Source organism: Rhinopithecus bieti, unplaced genomic scaffold (genome assembly GCF_001698545.2).
Source record: "Rhinopithecus bieti isolate Rb0 unplaced genomic scaffold, ASM169854v2 scaffold_6979, whole genome shotgun sequence".
NCBI classification, from domain to species: domain Eukaryota; kingdom Metazoa; phylum Chordata; class Mammalia; order Primates; family Cercopithecidae; genus Rhinopithecus; species Rhinopithecus bieti.
In genome coordinates this window covers 244004-255773 of record NW_016805527.1, presented here as the reverse complement: position 1 = coordinate 255773, position 11770 = coordinate 244004, and the positions used below count along the sequence as shown (strand labels likewise).

Here is an 11770-nt window from a genome sequence, read left to right as displayed (position 1 = left end):
TTTTTTTTTTTTAAGATAGAGTCTTGCTTTGTCGCCCAGGCTGGAGTGCGGTGGCGTAATCTTGGGTCACTGAAACCTCCACCTCCCGGGTTCAAACGATTCTCCCTCCTCAGCCTCCCAACTCAGTCTCCCGAGTAGCTGGGACTACAGCACATGTCACCATGCCTGGCTAATATTTGTAGCTTTGGTAGAGACAGGGTTTCACCACGTGCCCAAGCTAGTCTTGAACTCCTGATCTCAGGTGATCCACCAGCCTCAGCCTCCCAAAGTTCTGGGATTACAGGCATGAGCAACCACCACCCTCAGCCCAGGTTAATGAATATTCTGAATAATCAATGTGATCAAGACTTTCAATAGTTTTATAGTCTGAAGTCTAGATCTGATGTGTTCCAATTCATCTAACCATCCCAACTAACTCCTTCCACATGGCTCTCACCTGCCACTATTCACAAAATCTGGTGCGACACTTAGGGCCCTTTGTTCCTTTGCTCTCTGAAAAACTTGTTTGCTTCCATATTCATGCCAATTGCTAGTGGCATTTTCTCAACTACAGATATTTGGTAGATTTACCAAATTCTTCTACATATGCCAACTCCTAGATTAAATGGTGTATTCTAATACTAATTTCAACAGGGGCAACTTAGAGTGGTCTTAGAGAGTTGAGGAAGGCTCCTTAGGGAAATGAAGTGGCTTCTAGATTGAGATCTAAAGCATCAACAGGAGCAAGTCAAGTGAAAGGATTTGGCAGTGGGGAAAAATCAAGATGAGGCTATTTGATGTCCTTACTTCATATTTGGTTTTAATAATATGTGTGGACTTACTATTGGTCCCATTTTAAAACATACAATGTAAATACCACCTAATTTTTGGATTTTAGTTGAACACCAATTCAAAAGTAGTTTGAAACATTCTGCACACTCGCTTTTGTTATTTCCTCTTAGACAGAAAGGTTTGCCAGGGCACATCATAGCTTGACACCTTTCCACAATTGTGTTTTCAAATCTTCCCACTCGTTTGAGTTGCTATTTGCACGTCTTCCCTACAATCCTTTTTCCCTCTCATAGAACCTCAACTTCCTTTAAAAAAAAAAGTTTAATATGTCTAAAATACAAGGGGAAAGTAATTGCTAACAGACCATATGTAGACAGTAGCTCCGTGTAGGGTTTCATCTGTGTTCAGGCATCATGAACATGTCAGCATTCCCAAGGCTTCTTCTCACACCTACATTGATGCATGCAGCAGAGCTTTGCTTTTCCTTCCCCTCTGCTCTCATCAACATATGTTACCTCTGAATTGAGATCTACTGCGTCAGAACAAATTGTAGCAAATTGTGGAGAGACTCAGGAAATTGTATTGAAATGTACAGCAGTGCTGAAAATGCAGTTTAGGTGCTGTGCATTTTGTAATTAAGTTCCATCATTTCACCATAAGCCAGAAACTAAGAAAAAATTTCAATAGTAATTAATAACAACCATTTTCATTTTATATTGGAATTATCTTTAAAATTCAGATCTTGAATTTTTTTCCCTTTTACATCTCAGTTGACAATAAATTATGGATGAATAACACAATCTCATTCCACAATATATATTATGCAGGATAAACCTAAGTACAGTTGTCACATGAAGAGTCTACAGTGTCTTTACTGTATTCCTAATACCACTGAGCATAAAACATACTTCAGTGTCAGAGTGAGATTCAGTCCGTCAGGCCTGAGAAGCTGCATTCTTTTGTAAGATAGTCTAGGCAGGTAGGACTAAGTAATCATAGTAATGGTAAAAAATTTTGTAAGAAAACCTGAAATGGCATTTTTAAGGAAAACATAATCATAATTAGTATGAATGAAATAGAATTCTAAAAAATGAAGTTATATGAAAGACTGATTGGAAGAAGATATCAAATTTGCATTTCTTAGGTCCTATGACTATATATATACATATATATATACATATATATACACACACATAGAGAGAGAGAGAGAGGTACAGACTTCAGAATGCGAATATGAATCACAGTATATATTACCTTTGGGTTTTACAGTTAGCTGCACAGACACTTTTTTCACCCCCAATGAACTGACTGCTTGACATTCATATTGGCCTTGATCATGCTGTGCTGCATGGTCAATTCTCAAAGTGCCAGAGGAGAGAACTGTATGCCGGCCTTCCACAGGGAGCTGCCCGCCTGCAAAAAGAGGTAAAGAAAGTATTCTACATGGCCCAGAGCACTGAAAGCCAGAGCTGCTGGCTGTCTTGGGTAAAGGGTGAGGCCTGTCTTTTAGAAAAATCCTTGGTGCTAGGGTGTACTGTGAGGGTTCTGCCCTAGCATTGCAACTCCAGAAACACAGCATCCCCATGCTGCTTGTCCTGGAACATCTGCCACTGCATTCTCATCTGTCACCAGAACAGCCCAGCCTCCTAATGAATTTTTAACCTTCATGTTTGTGCCCCTCAGCCTTACTATAATCAGAAAGCAAATTTCAAAACCAATCTGATTTTTAAATTAGATTTTCAGATATCTTCATGACAATTGTCTATCATGTGTATGCAATATTTGGAACACAACAACGTGATTGAAATACGCTTAAAATGCAGAGGCAGCATATCGAAAATGGTGATTTTGTGACATTCATGCTATTACTCTACACAGACAACCAGAGGCCATTGTACTTTTCACTTCTGAGCTTATATGAGCTTCTGAATCCTTCTTAACACTTTATTCTTATGGTCATTAACAATTAAATCAGATTATCATTTTCAACTAGATTAGTGAAAACTTGTGTCTTAATGAATGTCTTGTTATAGATGGAAAAAGGAATAGCTAACCCTATTGAGCATACACACACTGTGCCATCAACTGTTCTAAATGTTGAAGAGTATAAATTATTCAAATCAATCACCACAACCACCCTATGATGTAGGAAACATCATCACTCCCAACATAGCAACAAGGAGTCTGGAAAACAGCAGTTAACACATTTCCCCAAGGTCACATGACAAGCAAATAGAGGAGGAGTGGAGATGTGAACCAAGGCTTTATGGTTCCAACATCTACCTCCTATCAACTAATCTTATAAAGAACAAAGCAAAAAAATTAATAAAAGAAATTCATGAATGTAGATGTATTTTGAATTTTATTTAGTACCTTAACTAATATGGAAAGTAGGATTTCCAAGCCCGGAGGAATCTTAGACAAGCTCTCATCCAGCCAATTGTCAATCCTGTTCTGTTATGTGCCCAGGTTCCCTGGAAGTGTCTGGCCCCTTGGTGGGGCACAGGGGGTTAGATCCTTGCCAGGCCCCGCCCCATCCACCCACACTTCAGCAACAGCAGCTCTTTTTTGCGGCTTCACCTCGGATTTCATTTCACTTATGATTTCATTTTGTACTAGAAGAAAATTCCCCCACTAAAAAGAAATGTTTAAAACTGCTACTCTTGCAGCCGGGCGCAGTGGCTCACTCCTGTAATCCTAGCACTTTGGGAGGCTGAGGCGGGCAGATCACGAGATCAGGAGATCAAGACCATCCTGGCTAACACAGTGAAACACCGTCTCTATTAAAAATATTAAAAAAGTAGCCGGGCGTGGTGGTGGGCGCCTGTCTTCCCAGCTACAGTTTGAGGCAGGAGAATGGCGTGAACCCTGGAGGCGGAGTTTGCAGTAAGCCAAGATCGCTCCACTGCACTCCAGCCTGGGCAACAGAGCGAGACTCTGTCTCAAAACAAAAAACAAAACAAAACTGTACGCTTTCCAATAATTTTATTTTAAAAATCAGGAAGCCGAGTCCAACAAGGGATGATCTCAGGAAGGCCACACACTCAAATGCCAAAACTCAAAACCCACAAAAATTATGATGATGTTATTTTTAGATCAAAGATTACTTTCTGTGTAATTTTTTCATGTCCATGATATACCTTCGATAATTAATTTAAACCATGTTTTTTACTCTCCACAAAAGAAGGCGTTTATTTTTCCCCACAATTACTTGTAGATATTCTAATACCTGTTTTTGTCCAGATAATTACAGGAGGTGGGTTGCCGTCAGCTTCACAGAGCCACTCTACAGCATGCTCTTCCAGCACCACTTGATCCTTGGGGGCTACTGTAAATTGTGGAGGAGCTAAAGAGAATGAAACATACATCAAAATTGAAAATTATTTTACAAATTTTCAGTGCCAATAGAAAAAAGAAAATGTGTTCAAATATGTCGTGTGATCAGAATTTGTTTCCAATTATATATAAACAAGGTTATAGAGAGGGTGGAGATGCTTCTGTATGTTTGTGCCTGTTTACAAGGAAGCCAGAAATACACACATCTGGTCTGCAAAGCAGAACAGCAGTAGCCAAGGAGAAGAAACTATTTCTAAATTTTATGGCAGCTGTTTCCCATGATTAAATCATATTGGTTATCATTTTACTAGATGTGAAAAACATATTTAAAGCTACAAATCATACTTTAAACTATTAACAAAACCACTTTCTACAAATTTTCACATGCACAATAAAATTTGAAACGAGTTGATTTTAGATTTCAGAAAGAAAATAAGCTCCTTAAGATTAATGTTCCTACAACACTTGAAATTATACTTTTGAAAAGTCACATTAATGTCAAAATTCAGAGTTCCAAATATTCAGATTTTGTATTATTGATTTTAGATAAATAAGAAATAGCTAATAATTGCATATACCATTCCTGAAAAGGGATTCTGTCCGTGACTCTTTGATTGAATTAAAAAAAAAAATCAATGTGGCCATTTAAGAAGAGCACAATGATCCCCAGTAATGCCTAAGTGATCAAAAGAACTTTCGCAATTGATTTTGTAACTGGAAAGGAGTCCCAATACAGACCCCAAAAGAGGGTTCTTGGACTTTGTGCAAGACAGAATATGAGGCAAATCCATAGAGTAAAGTGAAAGCAGGTTTATTAGGAAAGTAAAGGAATAAAGAATGGCTACTCCACAGGCAGAGAAGCAGTATAGGCTGCTCGGCTGAGTATACGTACAGTTATTTCTCGATTATGTGCTAAACATGGGGTGGATTATTTACGAGTTTTCCAGGAAAGGGGTGAGCAATTCCCAGAACTTAGAGTTCCTCCCCACTTTAGATCATAAGAGGTAACTTCCTGACATTGCCATGGCATTTGTAAACTGTCCTGGTGCTGGTATGAGTGTCTTATAACATGCTAATGCATTATAATTAGCATATAATGAGCAGTGAGAACAACCAGGGGTCACTGTCATTGCCATCTTGGTTTTGGCAGGTTTTTTGCCAGCTCCTTTACTGCGTCTTGTTTTATCAGCAGAGTCTTTGTGCCCTGTATATTGTGCCAACCTCCTATCTCATCCTGTGACTAAGAATGCCAAACTTGCTAGGAATCCAGGCCAGCAGGTCTCATCCTCATTTTACCCAGCCCCCATTCAAGATGGAGTCACTCTGGTTCAAATGCCTTTGACAACCTGACAAATCATTTCTCTGCCTTGTTAGATTTTTGCACAATTCCTCCTACCCCCTTTCTTGCACCTGCATCTGGAAATACAAGAAACATGACAAAGTAAATAATATTTGGCAAAGTGTATTTGTTGCAAGTTTCATACTGTGTGCAGGTACTAAAGAGTTTTTTAAAGTCATCATCGATTCTAGGTAAGGTGCTGGACTAAATAACTATGGTATAAGATAAATTTCCAAGTCACACAAATTCATGGAAACCCTCAGGAATGCCTGCAAGCTATTTGTAATAGAGTTCTAGAAGAGTCAAGCTGGAAAACAGCCCACAAATCAGCAATCTCAGGCTCCTCACTGCACAGATGAGAAAATTCAGACTGTGGGAGGGAGGATTGAATTTCTCTCAGTCAGAGCTAATAAGTAGAAAAGATAGTAGAGAATCTGGGCCGCTCAACCCCCAGCCTGATGTTCTTTCCAGAACATTACACTAACTCCCAAAATTACTAAGAACAACTTAAAAAGAACAAAAATATTTCTACATTAAAAAACAGATTCATGACACAGTAAAAGAGCTATATAACAAAAGATGATAGTAGTTAAAAGAAATAATGTAGTCCTGGTTCTAGGGTTGGGAAATTTGATTTCAACTTTTGAAAAATGCTAACTTTAATAATTATTAAAATAATAAAATTTTATTTTATTTTAATTATTAAAAATATTAACATTTAATAATAACTTTAATAATAGTTAAAGTTCACAGTTAGCCAAGTCTGTGTGAAAAGAATTTTTAAGCTTCACGTGTTCTCACTTTTAACAGAATCCAAGATCCACATCTTAGCAAAGTATAGAAAACATTTAAGAAAATAGTCAGTTTACATTTGTTTCTAACAATAAAATGAGCAGCTTGCTAGGTCGATGAAGAAATTATGAACATCACCAAAGCAGGCAGAGAAGGTGGAANTTATTAAAATATTAACATTTAATAATAACTTTAATAATAGTTAAAGTTCACAGTTAGCCAAGTCTGTGTGAAAAGAATTTTAAGCTTCACGTGTTCTCACTTTTAACAGAATCCAAGATCCACATCTTAGCAAAGTATAGAAAACATTTAAGAAAATAGTCAGTTTACATTTGTTTCTAACAATAAAATGAGCAGCTTGCTAGGTCGATGAAGAAATTATGAACATCACCAAAGCAGGCAGAGAAGGTGGAATAATTAGACAGGAATGATGAAGCTGACGTCTTTGGGCTTTCCATTTAAAATGATGGCCTTCTGAGACCCACCTCCAGTGCTGAAATAGCACATGCTGAGATGAAGTGTTTTGCTATTTTATTAAAATCTAAGATTCTGGCTACTCATTAAGGTGCTGCCTCACACATAAAGCATTTTGATTTACATTGCTGATAACCATAGGCCTTTTAACCTATGTGTCCACATTGTGATTCATATCTTTCATTGAAGCTTTTTTGTGTCGTTTTATTTATTATTTATATTTGTTCCAGTCAGTCTGAAAAAGGAAGTTTATCTGTAGTTAACTGTGATTTCAGTTTTAATAGACGTTAAAAGATCAAGAACATGGGTCCTGTTAAAATGACACAAAAGGATAGCTCTTAAAATGTTTAATCTATGACTAGGCAAATAAAATCAGCCTTTTAAATAAATGCATAGAATGATTAACGGATCTGTTTGAAATCAATTAAACATCTGGACACACAGATCCAAAAGTGACACAAGTACATGGTCACAAATAACAAAGGACAAGCAGATGGCCATTTCAGTGCAAACTCACTGGCAACAAGAAATCATTAGCATATTGCGGTATAAGAAATAGGCAGGATGGTAAATGTTACCAGAGTTCTGTTAAGCGTTGACTGACGCAGATGAGCAGACAGAAACATAGGAAGGAAGTACATGGGAAAAGCTGAGAAACAAAAGCCCAGTACAGTGTCGAATACAGGCAACCACTAACGTGTGAAAGTGATCAGGCATTAGGTTTCTAAAAAACAGACATTGAACACAAAATGATGTAAGCAAAACAAAACACAAACACAATGTCTTTGAAAGCATTTTTCAATCTCAACATATTAAAAGTTTTAAAATAATGTCTGGGTCCTTTAAAAGTAATTTCCCCCAAGAAAATATTTCATTTCTGCACCTTCTTATTAGAGGAAGGAAAGTATTTTCAGGATATCAGCAGTTCTAGGGAAAAACACAATTTTTTTTCCTGAGACATGTAAATAGGAGCAAGAAAGTATTGATCTATTGCTACTTAAGGAGTTGATGCTAAGCAGTTCAAATTAAAAAACATTCTCTGAATGCAGGAAGCCTAGGCTAGAGGAAGCCTTGTGCTTTATGGAGGCCAAGATCACTCTTGGGGTTCTGAAGCCCTCCCAACTCAGGCACTGCACTAGGCTGGCCACTTTCATTTTTCTCTGTTCTAAGTTTTACAAGGTTCAGTGTTTTGGTAGACAACATCCCATGCAAATCTTAAAATAATGAAACTAAACTCAATCAAAATATTCATGACATCAGGAAGCCCTTAATGTGAATTACCGTACTCTCGTCAACTGATGAAAAACTGTTTTAGAAAGAACAGGACTTTTGGTATGACTCCAATAGCACTTATATTATGCTGTTTATTCAACTCTAACCCTACAGGAGGATGGCATGCAAGCACACATGCACACACACACACGCACACAAACACATCCACACACACACACAAACACATGCACGCACACACACCAGAAAGCAAGGGGCCACCCCAGGCTGAGAACTAAAGTACAAAGAAGAATGTGCCTTCTTTATAACACGATTGCATGCCCATGCTTATAAATTAATTTCTCGATTCAGAATAGTTTTATTATTGCTGTTGTTAAACAGCCTGGCCTTGCAGGAGCCTTCAACATGTCCTCAAGCTCTGTTGAGTAGACAGTTTGGTAAGTGACTATGAACACAGGGCACAGCCTTTTCACTTTCATATCTGTACTGTCTTTCCTGTATCTGTAAAATATTCTGAAGCACAAATATTTCTTGACAGGTTCCTTCCAGATTAATGACTCCATCTCTTTTGTTGCTAATGGTTGATTCTGACCTTTGGATAAAGATTGAAGTAGGAAAGAAAAAAAAAAAACTTTTAACTGGAAACAGATTAGCTTTGAAAGTTTTATTGTGTCAAGAAATAATTGGCAAATAAAAATATCTCTCCACTGATGTACATGATGTTATTTAAGTTGAAAAATAATTTTCTGAGTGTGGCGGGAGGAACATTTCAATCATGACCTTCTGCTCCCATACCTTGTACAATTATGTTTGCTGCAGCCTGAACAGAGCCATAGCTATTGCTAGCATGACAGGTAAATCGACCGTGATCCCATTGTGTGATGTTCTGTAAGTAAAGTCCACTGGACGTTGCCACGTGCCTGGATCCATCCAGCTCCAATCCATTGTCCCTGGTCCAAGTGATATGGGGGTGTGGGTGGCCTGTGGCCATACATTCCAAAGTTGTGCTGGTGCCAATTAAAACCTCTGTGTCCTGGGGCTGGATTACAAAGGCTGGTTTGACTGATAGTAAAGGGAGAACAAAACAAAATCCAGCAAGTAGGAGTTAGGAAGATGTATTTATTCTGCATTGCGGTTTTAAGATTACTGTCATTTTCAAAATGCCTTTAAACTAAAATATTACATATATACATTGAATTCCCAGAGAATTAAATCTAAAATAATGAAATGTGGATTTGCTGTGAATACATACTTTTTAAAAAAGATTGCTTGCCTTGATATCATGATATATTATAGATACTGCAAAGCACCTACACAATACATATTCCTTATTTTAGGGGCTAAATGGTTAAACATTCCCTCTTAAGAATACTCACATTTTTTTAAAACACAATTTAGGCACATGTTACTGGGAATAAATAAAAGTGCTAAGTCTAAGTAGTCATTTCTTCCTCCTGTTTGCTACCTGGAATTCGGGCAGGAATGCATTTGGGTTACAGGAGCCACTTTGTGATTAAGAGGTGAAAATTATGAGGAATAAAGAAACCTATGTGCAAAGCAGATCAAAAAGCACAAAGAAGTATATTATTGGCTCATTGGGGTAATGTGGCAGCTCTGTGACAGACTACCCCTCTCCTACTTGTGGCATACAAATTAAAATACACATACACACACACAAACACACACACATAGATGCTATGCATTTAAGCAATATCTAGCCAAGCTTTCAGTTACTTTCAGTTAAACGTATTATAAATTGATTCATCAAGTATCCATGTAAATAGAAAATTTAGATTTTCATGTAAGGAGTTCCAGTCTTACAAATTCATAGGAGATTCTCTTTCTGAGCATCTCAAGCAAAATTAAATACTTGATAAGGTGTTAAAATGCCTAATGATTGAGTCTAAGTTTGGGAAAGGGGCTCCTCCATTCCTGAGATGAACATACTCAGGAGAATGGAAATAAATTAAATTAATCCAATTCAACAATAAATGTTTAATTTAATTCCTAACAATAGTGAATGTCTTATGTACATTAGTAACATGCCGGATGTTGGAAAGATACAGAGATGAACAAAAGCACTCCTCCTTGTGTGCTCCTACTCTAGCTGCACGAACAGAGGACAGAATACATCATCCATAAAACCACAGCATGCTCTGGAAAGAACTGTCTCAGAGTTAGATGTAAATGTGATAGGAGAACATTCTGGCATGAGGTAAGGGAAAGTATAGGGAAAGCTATTATAATAATTGAAATAAATGTTCTGAAGTAAGTCAGTAGCAGTAGAACCGGAAAAGGAGATAATCTGATGCATCTTAGAACTAAATTTTTAGAGAATTGTGGAAGAAGGAGTAGCACTCGAGGGTGAATCGGAGGTTACTGGAGGAGAGTAATGATATCAATAGAGATAGCAAACACAGGATGCTGTGGGTTTGTGTGGGCAAATGTGTTTAAGAAATGTAAAGATTTACATGTGAAGATAAAAAGAAAGTCCTGACAACGTTCATTGAAAGCTCAGGAAGGATCTCAGCAATAGAGACTATAAATTTTACATGAAGTATGAAAGCTGAAGGTCTGGAAAGAGCTCAGATGGAAGAGGAAAAAACTGATTAGGGCACAAGGGACTACAGAAAGGGAGGGGAGGACAGCGCTATAAGGAACACCACATTTTAGGCAGGCAAATGAGATTTAAAAAGAGAATTGAGGACATTAGGAAAGGATCAAGAGGAAATAATCTCCTCAAAGTAGAAATAAAATTGAGACAATAATTAATGGCTTACCAACCAAAAAAATTCCAGGACCAGACGGATTCACAGCCGAATTCTACCAGAGGTAAAAGGAGGAGCTGGTACCATTCCTTCTGAAACTATTTCAATGACTAGCAAAAGAGGGAATCCTCCCTAACTCATTTTATGAGGCCAACATCATCCTGATACCAAAGCCTGGCAGAGACACAACAAAAAAAGACAATTTTAGACCAATATCCCTGATGAACATGGATGCAAAAATCCTCAATACAATACTGGCAAACTGAATCCAGCAGCACATCAAAAAGCTTATCCACCATGATGAAGTGGGCTTCATCCCTGAGCTGCAAGGCTGGTTCAACATATACAAATCAGTAAACGTAATCCACCATATAAACAGAACCAAAGACAAAAACCACATGATTATCTCAATAGATGCGGAAAAGGCCTTTGACAAAATTCAACAGCCCGTCTTGCTAAAAACTCTCAATAAATTCGATATTGATGGAACATATCTCAAAATAATAAGAGCTATTTATGACAAACCCACAGCCAATATCATACTGAATGGGCAAAAACTGGAAGCATTCCCCTTGAAAACTGGCACAAGACAGGATGCCCTCTCTCACCACTCCTATTCAACATAGTGTTGGAAGTTCTGGCTAGGGCCATCAGGCGAGAGAAAGAAATAAAGGTATTCAGTTAGGAAAAGAAGAAGTCAAATTCTCCCTGTTTGCAGATGACATGATTGTATATTTAGAAAACCCCATTGTCTCAGCCCAAAATCTCCTTAAGCTGATAAGCAACTAAGTCTCAGGATACAAAATCAATGGGCAAAAATCACAGGCATTCTTATACACCAGTAACAGACAAACAGAGAGCCAAATCATGAATGAACTCCCATTCACAATAGCTTCAAAGAGAATAAAATACCTAGGAATCCAACTTACAAGGGATGTAAAGGACCTCTTCAAGGAGAACTACAAACCACTGCTCAGTGAAATAAAAGAGGACACAAACAAATGGAAGAACATACCATGCTCATGGATAGGAAGAATCAATATCGTGAAAATGGCCATAT

General features: G+C 37.7%; 1 protein-coding gene across 12 annotated transcripts in view; it reads right to left on the bottom strand.

Annotated features, from left to right (window-relative positions):
* Positions 1-11770, bottom strand: part of PXDNL (peroxidasin like) — a 381495-nt gene that overhangs the window by 142499 nt on the left and 227226 nt on the right. For 11 of the 12 annotated variants that reach the window (XR_001885752.1, XM_017872753.1, XM_017872754.1 and 8 more), the window contains 3 exons: positions 8738-9004; positions 4001-4117; positions 2026-2184 (listed from right to left, as the gene is read on the bottom strand). Coding sequence is in view for 11 of the 12 variants with exons in the window: in XM_017872753.1 (XP_017728242.1) it covers positions 2026-2184; positions 4001-4117; positions 8738-9004 (543 nt within the window). In the remaining variant the exon portion in view is untranslated. The remainder of the gene's footprint in view (positions 1-2025; positions 2185-4000; positions 4118-8737; positions 9005-11770) is intronic. The other variant, XM_017872751.1, reaches the window with a different exon arrangement.